Source organism: Mastigoproctus giganteus, chromosome 2 (assembly GCF_048544385.1).
Source record: "Mastigoproctus giganteus isolate SK-2022 chromosome 2, ASM4854438v1, whole genome shotgun sequence".
NCBI lineage: Eukaryota > Metazoa > Arthropoda > Arachnida > Uropygi > Thelyphonidae > Mastigoproctus > Mastigoproctus giganteus.
The window spans coordinates 84,484,777-84,506,593 of record NC_143576.1 but is presented as its reverse complement, the minus strand read 5'-3'; the positions used below and the strand labels follow the sequence as shown (position 1 = coordinate 84,506,593).

At 37.6% G+C, this 21,817-nt stretch overlaps 1 protein-coding gene across 1 annotated transcript in view; it reads right to left on the bottom strand.

The window, feature by feature from the left end:
• Nucleotides 1-21,817, bottom strand: part of LOC150089381 (cytosolic carboxypeptidase 1-like) — a 669,910-nt gene that overhangs the window by 259,273 nt on the left and 388,820 nt on the right. Inside the window, exon 14 of the mRNA XM_090389963.1 lies at nucleotides 7,882-8,019. Within this exon, the coding sequence (XP_090246089.1) occupies nucleotides 7,882-8,019 (138 nt within the window). The remainder of the gene's footprint in view (nucleotides 1-7,881; nucleotides 8,020-21,817) is intronic.

The following is a 21,817-nucleotide window of genomic DNA, read 5'->3' as shown; positions in this document are numbered from 1 at the left end:
AATTGGGGTCACATTTGCACATTTCCAGTCTATGGGTACCTCCCCTGAGTCCAAGGAAGCTCTCATAATTATGGCTAAGGGTTTGCTTACTTCCTTTGCTGCCTCCTTTAATATAACTGGATAGATCCCATCCACCCCGGGTGCCTTTCTTGTGTTTATCTTCAACAGTTTCTCCTCCACTTTACTCCCAGTTATTTCAAGATTCTGTAGCTTACTGCTAGAGTTGAATACACCTCTGGCATTCCCCTCGCTGAATAACTCCTCATGTGTGAATGTCGATGCAAAATATTCATTTAGTTTGTTAGCTACCTGAGCAGGATCATCAACAGTTGACCCATCGATATCAAGTGGACCAATCTGATTCATCCCCTTCCTTCTAGAGTTTACATAAGTAAAGAACTCTTTGCTGTTTTTCTTTGCATCCCTTGCCAAGGATTTCTCGTAATCTGCCTTCGCCTGCCTAACCTCCTTTGTAACTTGGTTGCATATCAACTTGTATCTATCATAGGCTTCTGTGTCATGTGTTAATTTGTAAGTATCCCATGCATTTTTCTTCTCTGCCATATGCCTCATTAGTTCATCTGATATCCATTTTGGCCTAAACCTTGAACAATATTTCTTAGTTGGTATGTAAAGCCTAGTAGCTTCCAAGATAAGTTCTTTGAATGCTTCCCATTTTGAATTTGCTGTTGGTAACATCATCAGTTGGTCCCACTGTATAGAATTTAAATACTGTCTCAGTCCATCGTAGTCGCCTTTACGGAAGCAATAACCCTTCCCTTTACACCTAATGGTAGTTACCTCTTTGAGTAAATCCCACTTCAGCACACTGTGATCACTGCCACCTAGTGGTTCATTTATCTGCAGATTCTTAATGCATGAAGAATCACTCCTGATAATTAAATCAAGAGTATTACTCCCTCTAGTAATAAACTAGATGATTGTTAGTTGTATCAATAATCAACTAGATTTGTACCAAATCAACTAGATTTGGAAAGGTATTAGGGGCAAGAATATTCTAGACCTGATCATCTTGAAGCAGATGATAATGTGGGAGCTAACAGCATAGGAACCATCAGGAAAGAGTGATTACAGAGTTATCTATTGATAATCAGATCAAGAGTATTACTCCCTCTAGTTGCCTCCTGAACATGCTGATGTAGAAAACGATCATCCAATAAATCCACAAAAGCCTTGCTAGTGTGTGAGTGACCAACCCACAAATTCCAGTCAATATATGGGAAATTAAAATGCCCCGTTATAAGACTCTCTGATTTACTGGCCCACTCTATTTCCCTGTACAGTTTCTTATTATACTCATCAGAGTCATTAGACCTATAGCACACTCCTACTCTCAATTTTGATCACAGAGTTCTAAGTTAAGTGATGGTTACGAGGAGAGAAGTAGTATTTGTTAAGGATGATTGAACATGTTTTAATTTAAAGAAAATAGATTATGACCGCTGCTAAATGACCCCTCTCAACTGGGGAGCCAGCATATATTAGAAACATTCTAAAAGCAATAGTCAAGGAAGCCTTGAATGTGTATATACCATTAAGTGGATTCCAAAGTGGATGAATAATGAGGCAGCCAGTTTAATAAAGCAGAAAAGACGGCATGGAAAAGTTAAAAGAACAGAGAAATAAACAGTACTGGAGCTTATAACAGCTACAAACTGATCTGTAGTATTAAATTATTAAATCTGTCTGATTAAATTACTGTCTTATTAAATTACTACATAGTAATTTTAGCTAGTAAAGGCAGATTATGAGAAATCCTTGGCAAAGAGTGAAAAAAAACTTACAAGGAGAGAAGAATGAGTCAGATCAAACCCTTGTGTAATGGGTGTGGGAAAGTCTTGGATAAGTCACTTGATGTTGCAGATGAAATGAACAAGTACTTCGCTTTAATATTTATAGAAGACCCTTCATGGTGAGTGGAAACTGTGTGAATAAGCTGGAAAGCATGAAATTAGTGATACTGAAGTTTCAGAATATTATTTATCAGAAAAGCATTTGAGCCTAAAGGCAAGTAAGGGTCTTGGAGTTGATGGAATATACCCAGTAATTTTGAGGGAAGTGGCAAGACTCTGCATTCAACTATTAAGATTAATTATGCAGGTGCCATTGTATTGCTCACACATAAGGACAGGTCTAAGAATGAAGTGAGTAACTACAGACTGGTTAGTCTAACTTCAGTGTCAGGGAAAAGGAAAAGTACGGGGGGGGGCATGATCAAGAGTGCAATACAGAATCATTTAGTTAGAATTGGACTTATCAATGAAATATAGCATGGTTTCATAAAGGAATGCACCTGACATAGTTAAAAAAATCAGATTTAACTAACCTGGGTAGTTATTTTTTTCATTCACTTATGAGCTGGACAGAGAAAATAATTTTGATATTGTTTACTTGGATTTCAGCAATGCATTTGATTCAGTCTCGTGTGAGAGGTAACTGCACAAGATAGAATATGCTGGAATCACAGGAAAATTCCTTAGATGGATCGCAGGACAGTTTCAGGAAAGGAGGTAGTATATTGTAATAAATAGTTACTCCTCAAATTGGGCAAAAATAAGAAGTGGGGTTAGCAAGAATTGGTAAGAGGAGCACTGTTCTTTTTTTTTTTTTCTCCTGAAATGACACTGTGTCAAAATTTGCAGATGATGTCGAGATTGGTAAAATAGTTAATGATCACTCCAAGCAGAGCTTCTTCGGGACAACTCAGACTTCGGAAATGGTCAGAAAAATGACAGCTGTTTTAATGCAGCAAAATGAGAGGTCTTGCACTTTGACCTTTATATACTTGGTGGGGTCGAACTCAAAAACAGCAGAGGAGAAAGAGATTTGGGAGTTATGATGTGGTCAGATACGAAGCTCTTTGAGCAGTGTAGACATGCAGTGAGGAAGATCCACAATAGCTTATCACTGATTTATCATACACTTTGTGTAGAGAAAGGGAGGTCATAATCACACTCTATAAGGCAATTGTAAGACTACTCCTGGAGTCTGTAATTGAGTATGGAGGTCACACCTAAAAAAGACAATCGAGCTTCTTGAAAGGATCCAAACACACCTGGTGAGATTGGCAAAAGGGCACTGATATGAGGAAAGACTTCGAGTAAGTGGGCTATGGAGATTGGAAACTGGACACCATAGAAGAAATGTATAAGGCGCTGCGAGCTGAAAGTAGGAAGAATGGGGGGGGATTCCACTGTTATAACTAGGGACCAAAAATTCAAATTACTGGGGGAATGAGTTACAATACTTCTGGACTGCAAGAAGTTTTCATTTAGCCAGTGTGGGGAAATTCAAAGGTCTACCGTATCATACTATGGTATCAATACAAGAAGTTTTCATTTAGCCAGTGTGGGGAAATTCAAAGGTCTACCGTACCATACTATGGTATCAATACTTACTTTAGGGTAAGTGATGATACTGCACTTTGACAAGAGCGATCCATTTCATTTAAATAAATTTTACATCATCAAGTATAGCTATATTATGTTGGCTCTGGAGGTTCAAGCTATATTTCACTATTCTTTATTCTATTTCAAATACAGTGGATCCCACTTTACGATTCGTACACTAAACGATATGTGGTAAATGCCGGTCATTGTGATCATGTTTGCAAATTGAATTTTAATTCCATTAAACAGCACTTCTAATAAGCAGTAATAGGAGGAATATTATCAACAGGCTATAGAAGTAAAGATCACAAATTTACACTTTACTACATTACCAATTAACAAAATTAAATTATACATGAAAATTGGAAGAATATCTTCCACAGGTTAGCAAAATAAAAATAAATTTAAGTGGTATGTGCATAGCTTAATTAATATGTACTGAAATTCGTACATACTAACTATTGATATTTCTGTTCACTGACATTTTTTTGGGTTGTAAAATTTAAAACAGTAAAAAAAGATAAGCAATCAATAACAAAGAACATGGCATGTGCAATTGAGATACAGAGTAACAAGTTTATGAAGTGAAAAGATTCTGAAAATTTGTTTTTCACATGATTGAAGATTTCTTCATGGAAGGGGAAACACATTTCACTATATTAATGTAAAAACCAACACAATTCCAGCTATTGGTAACATTGCAATTGCGATAATACTGTGTTTATTGATATTGCTTTTAGCATTAGAATTAGTTGAGGCATATGATGCAAGAAAGCAGGCTTATATAGCATTAGCCAAAAAAAAAAAAAAATCTTCCCATTTCACCCATCCGGTCACTCCAAATGTTTGTCTAGTTCAGTTCAGCTGTAAATTTATTTAAGCTATTAACTTTCACAACAACAGATGGAAGTCTGTTCCAGCAATCAACTTCCCGCTGTTTAACGGCAACTATTCTACAACTGTCTTTCCTCAATTTGAATCTATGCAGCCTCTGGTTCTTAATCTGAGCAAGCAGAAGTATCCCATCAGCATTGAGCCTGCTAAAACCATTCAAGGCTTTATACACCTCAATCAGATCACCTCACAGGTACCTAGTCTCCAGATGCTGCAACTTGCAGAACTTAAGCCTCTCTTGGTAAAAGCACCCCTTTGTTCCTCTCACCAATCTTGAGGCCCTTCTTTGTACTCTTCTAGCAATATCCCTCTATATCCTATCTAAAATTAGGTCACCAAACCTGTATGCAGTACTCAAGGTGTGGCCTAACCATTGCCTTATACAAAGGGATAATCACCTCCTTGTCTCTGTTAGCAAAATTCCTATATATCATTGACAAAACTCCATGACCTGCAATGGCACCCATCTGTACTGCTCAGAGAACTTCATATTTGACTGTACAATTACCCCCAAGGTCTTTTTCATTCTCCACCTACCTAAGCATAGTACCAAACAGTTGTTATTCTCTTGAGTTACTGCTACCCATATGCAGTACTTTGCATTTGTCAATGTTAAACTTCAGTTGGCACTTCTTAGCCTATTTGCCTAACTTTACTAGATTCTGTTGCAGTAGTATACTGTCTTCTTTACTGTCATTAACAACCCTGCCAACTTTTGTATCATCTGCAACCTTGGACATGAAGCCTGATATACCTTCATTGATAAATACACAAAACAACAATGGACCCAGCACTGAACCCTGGGGTACTCCACTAAGAACATTAGTCCATGTAGAGCAGTGTCCATTTATTATCAATCTCTCCCATCTCCCACTCAACCATTCCTTTATCCATTGCAGCAACCTGTCCTTAATGCCATACTGCACCAATCTGTACAGCAGTCTTCCAATCGCAATAGTATCAAAAGCTTTCCTAAAATCCAAGTATATGACATCAAAATTAGTTTTTGCATCCAGTTTCTTTGTGACCACATTATAGTATCCAATAAAATTGGTCAGACAAGACTTCCCCTTAACAAACCCATGCTGTGTCTGAACTATTACTGCAGTCTTGTCTAGGTGATCCTGCATCACTTCTTTAACCAGTGACTACATTATTTTCCCCAGAACAGAACAGAAGTTAAACTAACAGGTCTATAATTATTTGTGTCACCCTTTGAACCCCCTTGTGAATTTGGCATACATTTGCACATCTCTAGTCCATGGGGACCTCCTCTAAATCTAAGGATGTTCTCATAATTATGGCTAAGAGTTTGCTTACTCCCCTCGCTGCTTCCTTCAATATAATTGGATAGATTCCATCTGCCCCCTGGTGCCATTTTTATGTTTAACTTCAACACTTTCTCCTCCACTTTGTTCTACGTTATTACAAAATCATTTAGCTCCCTGTTAGAGTTTAGTAAACTTCTATCCTACCCTTCCTTACAGAATTCCTCATGTATGAATGTAAATGCAAAATACTCATTTCAGCTATCTTAGCAGGATCATCAACAGTTGAACCACCAAGTGGAACAATCTGATTCATCCTCTTGCTTCTAGAGTTTACATAAGTAAAGAAGTCTTTGTAGTTTTTCTTAAATCTTTTGCCAAGAATTTCTCATAATCGGCCTTTGCTTGCCTATTCTCCTTTGTGACTTGATTACAGACTAGCTTATATCTGCCATAGGCTTCTGCACCACCTGTTAATTTATATGTATCCCATGCATTTTTCTTCTCTGCCTCGAGTCTCATTAGTTCGTCTAACATAAATTTTGGTCCAAATTTGTAACAGTATTTCTTAGTTGGTATGAAAAGCCTAATAGCTTCCAAGATTAATACCTTGAAGGCTTCCCATTTAGAATTCACTGTTTTTAACATTGTCAGTTGATCCCACTGTGTAAAATTTAAAAACTGTCTGAAACCACCATAGTCACCTTTATGAAAAAAAAAACCCTTCACTTTACACCTGATAGTAGTTACATCTTTTAGTAAATCCTACATCAGTACACTGTGATCATTGTCCTCTAGCAGTTTTTTTATCTGCAAATTCATAATGCATAAATAATCACTGCTGATAATCGGATCAAGAGCATTACTCCCTCTGGTTGCCCCTTGATAATGCTGCTGAGGAAGTCAATCCTCCAATAAATCCACAAGAGTCTTGCTAGCATGCGAGTGACCAACTCACAAATTCCAGTCAATATTTGGAAAGTTAAAATTCCCCTTTACAAGACATTCTAACTTACTGGCCCACTCTATTTCTCTCTACAATTGTTCATTGTACTCATCACAGTCATTAGGACTATAATACACTCCTACTCTCAACTTTGCTTTTTCAGTGCTTATTTCACACAAAACTGACTCAACACTGGACTCTCCATCCATCCAAGTCAGCTGGTGGTACTTCATTAGATTTTATGTGTTTCTTAACTAACAGCATAACCCCACCTCCCTTCCTACCCTGCCTATCCTTTCTCTGCACTCCGATTCTGTACAGCTTTTATCTGTGTGACACCAAGTATCTGTATTCCAACAATATCTGCCTTTGATGTCTTGATAAGCACTTCAAAATCATTAAATTTATTTACTATATTTGTAAAATTGGTGTACATGCAAGTATACATGCACCTGTTCTTACTCTTAGAAAGAATCTCTTTCTCTTATTGCACCACCTTCAATTGTGACAGTTACATGATTGGATCAGGTTGCAATGTCCCTTCAAGGCCAAAAGGCCAGGGGTTGTTAGTTACCCTAACATAGCCCATGTGTTTACTTGTTCCAGGATGACCCCCAGCACCTTGCTTTTGAGGCTGCTGCTCATTCCAATAGAAGCAGTGAAAGAATCACTTTCACCTCTGTTTGTAGCTACTGTTGATCTGTGAATCCCTCCCCTCCCCCCAAGCTAGCAGTTTTTAAATCCACATAACACTGCCTCGATAGCATCATCAATTTTCTTGCACTCTTTATATTTGTGTAATCCATACTGTAGAAGCAGTCTCTTCTGTTAACAAGCACAGACCACACAGAGAAAAATTCTACCCCATGAGCCTTACCCAATCCCTCAAGGGCTTTTATTGTTTTATGGTTGTGACCTCCAGAAATGTGCTTTAGAAAAATATCACAAAGGCCTGTACAAAATTGATTCTTATAATGGAACATATGATAACGATGAAAGTGTAGTGCATTTTAATAATTTGAATTGTTTTTTTGAAATTAAAGTTGCTGATTCTACTAACCAGTGATCATGTCAACCAGCACCTACTTATTTCACTTTATGATGGACTTGAGATTGTCTCCAACCAGACCATGTGGTCCTTCCTCTCAGACAATAGTTTGTAAACATGTTGGCCACGTGTTTTATTTTTGCATCCTTTAGTTGAAGTGATTTTTTTGTGTTGTGTTTTAATCAATATATATTAGTTTTAAACAATTTTTTTAGAAAGCATGTTATTTTGTTGGTTATTATGAATTTTTTTCTCTTTATTAATTCTAATAAAACTGAAGAGTCATTAAAAAACAAATGTCCATTTCTTCCGTACCTTTCTTCATCATCATTACAAAGTTCAGACACCACTTTCCTTATTTGTTTAACTTCCTCATCAAAATCATATACGGTTTTGAATTCAACCTCTTTAATTTTCTTAAGTCTTTGTTCAGCATGATTAAGAATTTTGTCCCTTTAAAAGGAATGAAAATTTTTGCTTATTTTCAATAATTAAAATACATTTCTTAAAAGCTATATAAAAATAAATGAAATGACACTGACTGTACAAACCAAAAATAATTATACTATGGTATAATTTAAGCAGTGTATTAAACAAATTATGTTCAGCACATAACACATATACCAATAGAGAATCAAAATTTCCAGTTAGTTGCTTAAACCTGATGTATTCTCCATTTCATCAGGAAAATAAAAATCTGCAATAACTACCATCCAGTGGTGGGTGGTAGTTATTGAGAGGGACACTAGATGGAGCCACAACCATCACATTAACCTTGGGGAGGTTTTTTTTTTTTTTTTTTTTGGTAGTTGTTGGCGCATCGGCTTCTGTGGCCATATTGCACCTCCCAAGGTTTTTGCAGTACTTTGATCCAAGCCCGAGGCGAGAATCGAACCCGCGACCTTTGGGTTGCGGGGCAGGTACTTTACCCACTCGGCTAGCCCGGTCGGCTACCTTGGGGAGGTAGGTCTGATGAAGCAGCATTTGTAATATTTCCCCCATTGGGATTTTTTTCCCCCCTGCAGCAATACTTGAACTTTGGTTGATCACATTGCTGGTCCAGTGTTGTCAGCATTGGGTTAATCGAGCCCCTTTGTTACTATTATTGGTAGTAGTTGTAATGGCATATGATACATGAAGGAAATCTTATAAAGCATCAACCAATAAAAAAAACCACCTGTCCATTCCCTCCAATAATTGATCTAGTTCTTTTTTGAATTTATTAAAATTGCCCACTTCCACAACGCCAGATGGAAGTTTGTTCCAAAAATCAACCACTTGCTGGCTGAAGGCCAGCAAAAATCATTCCGACCATTCCAAAAACCAAATATCTCTGCGAAAAGAGGAGGAGGATTTTCCATGCTCCAGTCCTGTTGTACATGTAAAATTCACCAAGGAAAGTAAAGTAGCCACATTGTTGTGTACATGGTGGCACTAGTGATTTTAAGAGTAGATCTAAGGACTTAGCAAGTGCAAGGCAATGTTAGGAAAAAGTCACTAGTTACGACTTAATTTGAAAGTGACTACAATTCAGCCAGGATGAAATGAGAGGCAAATACATGCTGAGATACTTCTTAATCAATTTGGTGGTGGAGAGATTGTGCAAGGCCTGTGAGGAAGAATTTTTCACAGTATCGTCAATTCTTGTCAATAGGAGAGACTATTATTACAAGGATGAAATACACTTAAATATAAGGGGCACAGGAATATTTGCTGAAGCTTTTGAGGCAGTATTAGGTGAGTCAAAAAACTGATGCCTGGTGGGATGCACATACTAATTGATTGACGAGTATCAGGCAGAGGTGAAAGTAATTCTTGCACTGCTTCTATTGAACCATATAACCTAGAAAGCAAGGTGCCAGGAATTTCAAGCCCCACTGTGGGTCATCATGGAACAAGTAAATACATGACCTGTGTTAGGGTAACTAAGGGTAAAAACAGGTGCATTTATACTTGCATGTATGCTAATTCTAGGAGCATAGCAAATAAATTTTATAAATTTGAAGTACTTATTAAGTCATGAAATGCAGATATTGTAGGGATATTGGAGACAGTGTCACTCAACCATAAGAGATGCAGAATTTGAATGTGGGGAGTACAATGTACAAAGAGCACAGACAGGATAGGAAGAGGAAAGGGTTAAGCTTTTCATTAAGAAGCATATTAAATCGAAGGCAGTTTGGTAGTACATAAGCACTGGAAAAACAAAAATGAGAGTAGGAGTGTGTTATGGGTCTAATGGCTGTGAAGACTATAACAAACACCTGTATAGAGAAACAGAGTGGGCCACTATATCAGAATTCTTAAAAAGGAGGATTTTAAATTTCCACATATTGACTGGAACTAGTAGGTTTACCATTCACACACTAGCAAGACCTTTGTGGATTTATTGGATGAATATTTTCTACAGCAGCATGTTAGAGGGACAACATTTATCTGCATTAACAATCTGCAGATAAATGACCCATTAGGTGGCAGTGAGTGAATGCAGTGTACTAATATGGGATTTACTTAAAGATGTAACCACTATCAAATGCGAGGGTAAGGACTTTTGCTTTCAAAAAGGTAACTACAGTGGTCTCAAAAAGATTTAAATTCTATGCAGTGGGACCAACTGATGATTACCAACAGTAAATTCAAAATGGGAGGCAGTCAGGGATGTAAGCTCAGAAATTACTACCTTTTTATACCAACTAAGAGCTACTATTCAAGGCTTAGAACTAAATGGATGTCTGATGAGCTGATGAGACTTGAGGCAGAGAAGAAAAATTGTGGGATGCATATAAATTATTAGGTGATACAGAAGCCTATAGTATATATAAACTAGTTTACAATCAAATTTCAAAAAGGCAAGCTAAAACAGATTATGAGAAGTCTCTGGCAATGAATGCACATATAAGCAACAAAACTTCTTTACTTATGTAAACACTAGAAGGAAGAGGATGAATCATTGTTTCATTAGACATGAATGGTTTGATGATGGATTCTGTCAGATTGCTGACAAAGTGAATAGGTATTTTACATCTATATTCACACAAGAGGAATTTTTTTGGTCATTCATGTGGATTCCAGAAGTGCATTTAATTCAAACAGGAAACTGAATGATTTTGTGATAACTGAGAGGAAAAGGGAGGAGAAATTGTTGAAGCTAAACGATCTGTTAAGGGGCAATCTTGTCTGACCAATTTGATTCAATACTATGACACCGTAACAAAGGAACTGGATGCAAAAAATAATTTTGTTTTGCCATATACTTATATTTCAGAAAAGCTTTTTATACTATTGCACATAAAAGACTACAATACAAATGGGAAAAGTCTGACATTAGGAATAATTTGCTGTTATGGATAAAGGGACAGAGTAGTTATCAATGGGCACTGTTCTTCATGGACTAATGTTATTAGTGGAGTCTCCCAGAATTCTGAGCTAGGTCCAATGTTGTTTTCTCTATTTATTAATGATACTGATTGAGGCATATCAGGTTTGCTATCTAAGTTTATAGATGATAGGAAGTGTGGTAAATGATGGTAATCAGGGTAAGCTACTCCAACAAGGCCTTGAAAAATTAGGGAGATGGGCTGAGAAGTGGTAATTGAATTTAACATTCACAAATGCATGGGTAGTAGTAATAATTTCAGATTAACATATCAACTGCTTGGTACCACATCTAGGGTAGTGGAGAAATGAAAAATACCTGGGGGTAATAACTGTGCAGTCAGATATGAAGTTCTTTGAGCAGTTCAGACAGGTGGCAAAAACATCTCATGGGGTTTTTGTAATGCTATACAAGAATTTTGCCAGCAGGGATAAGAAGATGATTACCTCGTTGCATAAGGAAATGGGATAATCACCTCCTTATCTCCACATCTCGAGTACTGTATATTGGTCTGGAAGCCTCATTTTGGGTAGGATCTGTTGGAATGAGTGCCAAGAAAAGTAACAAGATTAATGATGGGAACAAAAGGGTGTTCCTGCCAGGAGAGGCTTTAATTCTAAAAAATACAGCAACTGGAGACTAGGCACCTGTGAGGAGATCTGATTACATTGTTTAAGGCTTTGAATGGACTGAGTAACCTTTCTCCTTTCTATTGCACAAGGTACACACACGATGGGACATAAATTCAAATTGAAGAAGGATGGGTGTAAAATTGATGTGAATAAATTTGCCTTCAGCCAGTGGGTAGTTGATTGGTGGAACAAGCTTTCAACTGGAGTTGTTGAGGTGGGTAGTAGTTTGAATAAATTCAAGGAGGAACTAAACAAACTATTAGTTTGGATGGACAGGTGATGTGGGAAGTTTTTTTACTACTGTATAAGCTTGCTTTCTTGAATCATTGCCACTACTAGTACTGAGCATAAAATATTTAGTCCTTACATATTTCTTTTAAAGAAAAACTCTATTCTAAGGTAGTTCATACTCAATAAATTCTAAGGTAAAATAAAATTATAAAACTGCAGAGAGAGTTTTTCAAATTCAACAAACCAAGTAGAAATGAAATGAAGCTTTATATTCTTGCTTAGTAATTTATTTCATGCTCTAAAATTAATAAAAATATGTACAGGGTTTGTTTGTCACTTTCAGGTTTTTTGTTATATAAACTTATTTGTTCTCAGTGAACTAGTTCAAATGGTTTAATTCATGTACAGTAAACTCACATTACAGCAAATTCTCAATTTTGCACTCTGTTTTTAAGGAAAAAAGTGACTGGTACCAATGTGTATCATCACAGCTCTAAGAAAGGACGCTCATCTGAGAGTTTCACATAAAAAAAAAAAAAAAGTACTGTTTGTACTCCAGCACAACCACTAGGTCAGATTAATTAATCATTTCTGCAATGAATATAATCATTAACTGTATTTAGCAGAGAGATGGGCATGACACACGGTCCACTCAAGAGCATGTACTAATGCACTCTTACATTTGATGCATCTGTGAGGAATATAGAGTGCAAAAATAGTATCAGATATTGTACAAAGCAAGCCTAAACTTAAATAATTACAGGCAGTTTATTTTACTAGTCTTCATAACAAGTTGCACTGGTATCGACTAATCTCAAATAAATGACTTCTCCAAAAGGTTAATTTTTTATTTATTAAATAACTAGAGTCTAAAAGTAAATAAAACTTGAGTTACTGACAAACACAATTCCAAGCTTTCAAGTATTAACAAGTTAGATCATCTCATTTGTGGTTGGTTCTTTGCCAATGTGTGCTATGATACTCTATCCTCCATATTTACTCAGCATTGATGTTTACATATATTGCTTTCTTTCCTCCTTTCGGCATTAATAGAGGCAAATGATGCAAGAAAGCAATCTTATATAGCAACAGCTAAAAAAAAATAAAACCCTATCCATCTCATCTGTCCATTCCCTGTAATAATTTGTCTAATTCTTTCTTAAATTTATTCAGACTCTCCACAACAGCAGATGGAAGTTTGTTCCAACAATCAAGCACCAGCTGGCTGAGATTAAATTTCTGCACATCCATTCCGAAACTATACTTTCTCAATTTAAATTATTCCCCTCTCCACTCATTTGCAGTTTGAGCAAGAGGAAGGATACCATCAGAATTTAGCTTAATCAATCCATTTAAAGCTATAAACACCCCAAGCAGATCTCCTCACAGGTACTAGTTACAAGATGCTTCAATTTGCAGAACTAAAACCTTTCTTGGTAAAAGTACCCTTTAGTTACCCCACACTACTGTCACTGCCTTTCTCTGAACCTGTTCCAACATACACACAACCTTCCTAAAAGGTTGTGGGTATGTTGGGTCCTCTGTTGTTTTGTATATTTATCAATGATATTGATGAAGGTATATCAGGCTTAGTGTCGAAGTTTGCAGATGATACAAAGGTTGGCAGGGTTGTTAATGACAGTAATGGCAGTGTGCTACTGCAACAGGATCTAGATAATTTGGGCAGATGGGCTGAGAAGTGGCAACTGCCGACCGGGCTAGCCAGATGGGTAAAGTGCTTGCCTGGCAACCCAAAGGTTGCGGGTTCGAATCCTGCCTCGGGCTTGGATCAGAGTAAAAAATGCAAAAACCTTGGGGAGATGCATTATGGCCACAGAAGCCGATGCGCCAACAACTAACAAAAAAAAAAAAAAAAAAAAAAGTGGCAACTGGAGTTTAACCTTGACAAATGCAAAGTACTGCATATGGGTAGAAGTAACCCCAGATAAACGTACCAACTATGTGGTACTACACTTAAGGTGGTAGAAATTGAAAAAGACCTGGGAGTAATTGTGCAGTCAGATATGAAGTTTTCTGAGCAATGCAGACAGGCTGCCATGGCAGGTCATGGGGTTTTGTCAATGATATATAGGAATTTTGCTAGCAGGGAAAAGGAGGTGATTGTCCCTCTGTATAAGGCAATGGTCAGGCCACGCCTTGAGTACTGCATACAGGTCTGGAGGCCTCATTTTAGGAAGGATGTAGATTTGCTTGAGTGTGTACAGAGAAGGGCAACAAGATTGGTGAGGGGAATGAAGGGATCCTCTTACCAAGAGAGGCTTAAGTTCTGCAAATTGCAGTGGCTGGAGACTAGGCACTTGCACGGTGATCTGATTGAGATATATAAGGCTTTGAATGGGTTGAGCACGCTGAATTCTGATGGGATCCTTCCACTTGTTCAGATTACAAACCTAAGGGGGCATAAATTCAAATTAAGAAAAGACATGTAGAATAGATGTGTGGAAATTTGCCTTTGGCCAGCGGGTGGTTAATTGCTGGAACAAACTTCCATCTGTCGTTGTGGAAGTTGATAGGTTAAATAAATTTAAGGAGGAACTGGACAGGCATTTGGAGGGAATGGTGTGATTTTTTTTTTTTTTTTTGGCTGATGCTGCATAAGCTCATACACTTGCTTTCTTGCATTACATGCCACTACTACTACTAATATCTTCCTGAAATGTGGCTTCTAAACCTGTATGCAGTGCTCAAGATATGGCCAAACCACTCTCTCAAATAACAAGATAATCACCTTTCTATCCCTGCTGGCAAAATTCCTGTATAATTAATTGACAAAATCAATGAGGTGTCCTAGCAGAGTCTGTTTACAGTGCTCAGAGAACGTCATGTCAGATGGTACAATTACCCTCAGGTATTTTTCTTTTTCCACTACCTTGAATGCAGCATCATCCAACTGGTATGTTATTCTGGGATTACTGCTTCTCATATGCAGTATGGAAAGCATCAAAAAATTTCACTGACAGTATTATTATTAATACAGATAACCTTCGTATAATATGGTAGTTAGGTTCCTATAAAATGTTATGTTGTGCGAAACAGTGTTATACGGGACTAAGAAAAAGTACAAAAAGGGGGGCTATGTTCCAAAAGCTAACAAAAATACACTGTTCTAGATTTCGTGTATCTTATACTCTCTTTAAAAAATCAGTAATCTGGGTTTGCTTGCTTTTGCTTGATAAATCTTTGTGAATTTCATCGTATGGAACTAAGCATTTTTGAAGCTCCCTTTTGAACTTTGGGCTCCTTTCATTCGAGAAATAAAATTCTAATTGCTTGGCTAACTTTATGCCTTCCTGTATACTTTTTAGTATAAAATTTGGAAGTTTAGAATTTTCACCTGCACTATCATGCTCTAAATTGATTTGGTTTTACCTATGCTATTTCCACCAAATCCGCTTCGCCAGCCTCTTTTTCTACCAGTAATTCTTGAATGTCTTCAGCAATCATATCTTTTTTTTTTTTTTAGGAGCATAGGCAACTAAGGCCATGTTACTCTGTGTATATTGTCTATAAATTGCATGTGTCCTGAGGTTGATTTTCTGTTTTGCTGGACGAAAAACCCAAGATTCTGGGAGAAAAAAACCATGCTACCCTTGCCTGATCCCAACTAACTCAGCCATGTTGTGAAAAAGACCCATAAAAATTCCTTCCGTGATTGACGCGATTCGAACTCGAGTCTTTTTCCAGCTGGTGTGGGGGAGGAGGGCGATCTATCAACTGTGCTACCCATGAGGACTTCAGTAGTCGTATCATCAAAACCTTCCCCTCCTACCGACATAGTAAGTTCTACTATCACACTGAATCCGGTTTCTGCCGGTTCGACCATATTTCCTGACTGAACTGACTCTGACCATACATTTTTCCAGCACACATTTCATATTGACGGTTTTACTTCTTTCAGCAGTAAAGCCATGATTTTGATACAGACCACAATTGAGAAATGTTTCCATGCCTCCATTACTTCAATAGATTCGGAATCAATTTTTTCCCAAATCCATTGTAACGATTTTCTGATGTAATGAGTTTTAAAGGTGGATATAATGCCTTGATATAATGGCTGAACGAAAGAAGTTGTATTAACCTAGTACAACTGTGGTGGTAGGAACCTAATTTCGATGTTTGGATGATTTAAATCTTTGTGTGCTATCCAATAGTAATGAAACTTTGAAATCTAGATTTTTCCACAAGTTCAATAGCACAGAACGTAACATGGGGATTTCCCAACAAAATAAATACAGGTATTTTTCAATAATTTTTTTTGACTAGTGAGTCAACAGAGGTGATTCAAAAAGAGTGGATATGTTGAAAATTACATCCAACATATTAGCAGGGTTTCCCCCGCACAAAAATACCCTGTTATGTGAGGATTGCTGCAATTTATTAATAGTGTTAGAGCGAAACTGTGTAGTAGAAGTACCGTGTTATACTGGGGTTGCCTGTATATTATTAAGATAAAAGTGGGAGGAAAAACAATTACAAGAAAACACTGAGAGGAACAGACAGAAGTTGTTTGGGCATCTAAAGAGAAATGATGGTAGACTGCCAAAGAAAAAGAAGACAGTGAGGAGAGAGAGAGAAATGGTGGAAGGATAGAGCTAAATGGGGAAAGCTGGTTTCCTTATTAACATGGCAAAAAGATGGAAAAACAACAGATAATTAAGTAAATATTATTGTTATTATTATCATTTCTCATATTATTTCTCCCTGATTGGGGGTTCCACCTCATGACAAGTATTGCTATCAGTACATAGGGTGGTTGTTTTGTGTGTGGTGTTACTGTTGGTCGAAGAACTCTCTGATCATCCAACAGGTGATCAGGATTGCAGCTTTCTGGAGTTCCTTGTAGGTGTTCGCTGGGAGACCTATTGCTGCTAGGCTGTTATGTAGGGTCTTTGGCACAATGATCGGGATGGTCATTACTTACTGTTATCTCTCTATACATTAAAAAAGTTTTCCTCTTAGTAATATTTATTCGAGCCAATTGGCCTCCATAACGTTCACCAACCTCGTGCATGTACTTCACTTTGTAATACATGACTATGCACGGCATCATTTGATGTTCCATTGTAATGTCAGCTGATGAAGGGACCCGATATATTTTGTATATTTGTAAATAGGTTAGTATTTTGTAAATATTTTAAATATTTGTAAATAGGTTAGTATTTTGTAAATATTTTAAATATTTGTAAATAGGTTAGTATTTTGTATATATTTTAAATATTTGTATAGTTTGTAAATATTTTAGTCTTGCATTTTCGGATGCAATAATATTCTTCATGCATTATGGAACCTGAAGCAAAAGGCCTTTTCATAAGTGACCTTTGTAAACATAGGTAAATAATTACACAGTGATATTTATTCGACCTTGAGAATGCTGCATGGTGGAGTAGCCAGTGGGAGAAGAGGGATGCAGGTCACATGGTACAAATGGGCAGGGCAATTACATCACTACAAATACACAGGTAAATAATTACATAAGTTGTTTTCTGATTAGATATCGATCATAGTGGCATAGCGTTTTGGTAAGGTGTCACTTGTGGTTTCCCACATCTGTGCCATTAGTACTCTTGTGATGAATACAGAATCTCTGTAAAAGCGAAAAAAGTGTTGTGTTGCATGTGTAGTTTAGTGTTGGGTTCTGTTGTCTGTGCTGGTTTCTTGGCTGCAGGGGCCCAAGTGGGACTCTAAGTAGCCTGCCGCCACCACCACTGCGAGGTAAGTCAGGCTCTCCACAGTACTCTGGCTGCTTTCCATCAGGAGTTGTCTGATCTTCCAGACAGAGAACAAAAGAAAAAAAAAACCATGAGTGAGGGAGATACTGAAGGATAGGAGTAAAAAGGGGTAAAGAAGAACATCGATGTGTTTTTCGGCAGGTGTGTATTTAACATAGACAAGATTTGACTTACTCTGTCATACCTCTACATTTTACGTAGAAAGGTGTGTGCTGGGGTTGAGCGAGAAAAGGAAGAAGCCCCCTAGTTATTATTATTACTATTATGTTAATATTTATTAACAATAATAAATATCATGTTTATAGTTACTCACTTCATCTCACACAAATACTCAAGATATGTTTAGTTAACTTGTAAAATCCCTTTAAAATTTTTTTATTTTTAATGCCACAGTTAAAAAAAAAAAAAAGTTGAAGGTGCCAAAAAAAGTAAGTGCTGCATATTAAGTGTTTTTTTTTTTTTTTTTGATGAAAACCCCAAAGACGAGAGGTATTAGAACCTATAGTACTTAGTACCGTGCTTGGGTTGGAGGAGAAGGCAAAATAAGATATTTATTGATATTAGACTTGAACTTCTGTAGACTGTAAATTTTCAGGAAATACGTATGAAGGAAGGTTGTTCTAGAAAACGGCAGTTGAATGAATAAACAAGGAAGATGAAAAGTTGGTTCTGTGAGTTTGAAGTTATGGATTGAATGGGTTGAGCACGCTGAATTCTGATGGGATCCTTCCACTTGTTCAGATTACGAACCTAAGGGGGCATAAATTCAAATTAAGAAAAGACAGATGTAGATTAGATGTGCGGAAATTTGCCTTTAGCCAGCGGGTGGTTAATTGCTGGAACAAACTTCCATCTGTCATTGTGGAAGTTGATAGGTTGAATAAATTTAAGGAGGAACTGGACAGGCATTTGGAGGGAATGGTGTGATTTTTTTTTGGCTGATGCTGCATAAGCTCATACACTTGCTTTCTTGCATCAAATGCCACTGCTACTACTACTACTACTAGACAGTAAATGGATGTTGGCTGGTGGTGGACAGTGTTCGGACTGTTTTGAAAGAGAGAGCAGGAATTATAGAAGCCAATTCAGAAGAACAGTACCCATGGAAGTATCTGTAGAAAGGCATGCAGCAGAAACAGTAAGTCTATGAGATAGAGAATGGAGAGACTCTGTTAGAGATGAGTCATTAATTAACCTAACTGTCCTCTTCTGAATGGAATCTAGAAGCCTGAGAGAGGTTTTGGAGGCACCCCCCAGATGTTTTGAAAGAGAGAGCAGGAATTATAGAAGCCAATTCAGAAGAACAGTACCCATGGAAGTATCTGTAGAAAGGCATGCAGCAGAAACAGTAAGTCTATGAGATAGAGAGTGGAGAGACTCTGTTAGAGAGGAGTCATTAATTAACCTAATTGTCCTCTTCTGAATGGAATCTAGAAGCCTGAGAGAGGTTTTGGAGGCACCCCCCAGATGTGGGAACAATATTCCATTGTAGGGTGGATTTACGATTTGTACAGAGTGAACAGCTGTTTGGAAGAAAATTAACACAGAGGGCAAAAGAGAAAACCAAGTTTTTTAGATGTAGAGGAAACAATATTTGTAACATTCTTGTGCCAAGAGAGATTAAAAGTCAGGGTAATCCCCAAAAGAGATATATCATCTTGCCTAGAAATCGAATTGTCACCAAAGATAAGCATAGAAGCAGAAGAAGAAGACAGGACTGTGATATAAAACAGGACTCAGTTTTAGAAGGATTGAAATCAACTAAGTTTGTTCCCTACTGGAGAATTACCTGGAGAGCGGATATTCAAGAAGTTGAAGCTGATTGAGCAGAGCAAGGTTCTTCAAAATGGAAAGTGGAATGCAATGTGCTATCAGCGGCAAAATTATGGATAGGATTTCCAGTCAATGGAAGAGGTTCATTAATATACAAGAGAAAAAGTGTGGGGGGAAGATCTGAACTTTGGAGGGGACACCAGCATTAGTGGAGAAGTTAGAAGACAGAGAGCCATCTACCAACACCCTCAGTGAGCAATCAGAGAGAAAACTAGATAACCAATTACAAAAAACAATTGGAAACCATAAAATGGAAGCTTGTTTAGAAGACCTTTACACCTTTGAGATGTCAAGAGCAACTGCTTGTGTTTCAACTTTTTTCATTCAATTTGTCCATAAATGGGTAACATACGCCAGAATAACACCAGTGGATCGACACTGATGGAATCCATACTGGCGATCGCTGATCAAATGGAAGGTTTCTAGGTAGTTTAAGAGTCGGCAGTTAATTAATTTCTCCATTACTTTAGAAAGAGTAGAAGTAATTGCAATGGGACGATAATTGGATGGGAGGGACTTGTCACCCTTTTTAGGAACTGGCTGGATATGAGCAAATTTCCAAGCAGAAGGAAATACACCTTTGGAATAAGAAAGTGGAAAAAAGGCGACAAAGAACAGGAGTAAGTTCAGGAGCACAGGTTTTGAGAACAAGGGAGAAATACCATCAGGACCTGGACCTTTCTTAGCATCGAGATTCATCAAAATCCTTCTGACATCCTTTTGATGGAAGACCACAGGAGGCATTGAATGGAGCATGTTGGGAATGGTGGGAGGTGTTTTACCAAGATCATTAATACATGAGTTGGAAGAAAAATGGGATGCTAGCAAGTCAGCTTTATCCTTGGCTGAAGTGACAACACACCCATCTGGTTTTGACAGAGGTGGGAGCAGATTTGGGCAAAAGTTGTGGCCAACAGCTAGGGCAAGAGACCAGAATGTGCGGCTACCATTAGGGCAAGAAGCAAGTTTTCTACTCTTAGCCTGTTCAAAATCAAGTTTGTACTGATTAATGACTGCTTTACAATTATTGTGAGCTTTGGTGTAGGCAGAAAATGAAACGGAAGAATTGGAAACAAGCCAATTACGATATGCAATGTTCTTCTCTTGAACAGCCTTAGCACATTTATTGGAAAACCAAGGTTTAGATAAAGGACGAGATTTTAAAGTGGAGTGTGGGTTCCATTCCTACAAGAATAATTTCACTGACACGATCTGAGCAACCATTGACATCAGAAGTTTTGAAATAGTACTCCGACCAAGGAAAAGAAGAAAAGAAATCTCGCAGGTCATCCCATTTTGCATTCTTGTAATGTCAAACAATATGAGGTTGGGAATAGCCATGAGATAAAGGCTCCATCGAAGATGAGACAATCACCAAGTTGTGATCTGAGGTACCTAAAGGACCACTCACTTCGACCGTGTACTTAGAAGGGTTGTTTGAGAGAAAAAGATCAAGCGTGTTGGCTACATGGTTAGGATTTTCCAATATTCTTGTAAGTAAATGTACAATCTGTGCAAGGTCATTAGAAATTGCAAAAGCCTCAGCATCTCGATCAGCTTGCACGGTGTGACTAGAAAGCAGAAGCCAGCTGGAGTTGTGAACATTAAAATCATCAAGGAAAATTACCTCACTGTTAGGAAAGTTGGACTGGAGAAAGTCAAGTTGCAAAGAGAGGAAGTCAAAGAGCTTCAAGTGATTACTGGAGTTGGGAGAATGGTAGAGACAACAGATGAATTTGACAGAATGAGGTAAAGAGATTTTAAGCTAGAGAAGATTCCAAATTACCAAGTCTCTGACAGGGAATATCAAAATGGACATATGCACAAGTATCACCTTTGAGGTGAAATTTGGGCAACTGAGATGAGCAGCAGTTGAATCAATCAATAACTGAGATTCTGTCAGAAAAAGTACATGGGGTTTGGCAGACAGCAAATGGACATCGTTGAGATTAGAACTGAGACCACATATATTTGTGAAATAAACTAGGAAGTGTTTGTATGGTTTAGATCTTTTCGTAGATAAGTTTACTCTGTTAGTTTGACAATTCATGGCATATTCAATAGTAAAAAAAGTGTAGGGGGGGGACATGCTGTATGAAGTAATGAAATTTTTGGATATGGCGTATACATGGTAAGAATATGCAAGCAGATCCTTGACATAATGTGGCCTTGACAATGCCCCGACATACACACTACTCAGACTCCCTCCAGTCACTATCTGCAGAGTAGAGGTAGCAAGATTATACACTAGCTGATCCGGAAGCCTCCTAAAGAGTTACCAATAGGTTCGGTCCTGTGTACTAACTAGCGGCCAGTCTGCGAACACCGTTTTAGAGCTGTATCCTCTTCCGTAAAGGGGAGTACACTGGTCTCAGACAGTTTTTAAATTCTGTACAGTGGGATCAACTGACGATGTTACAAACAGTAAA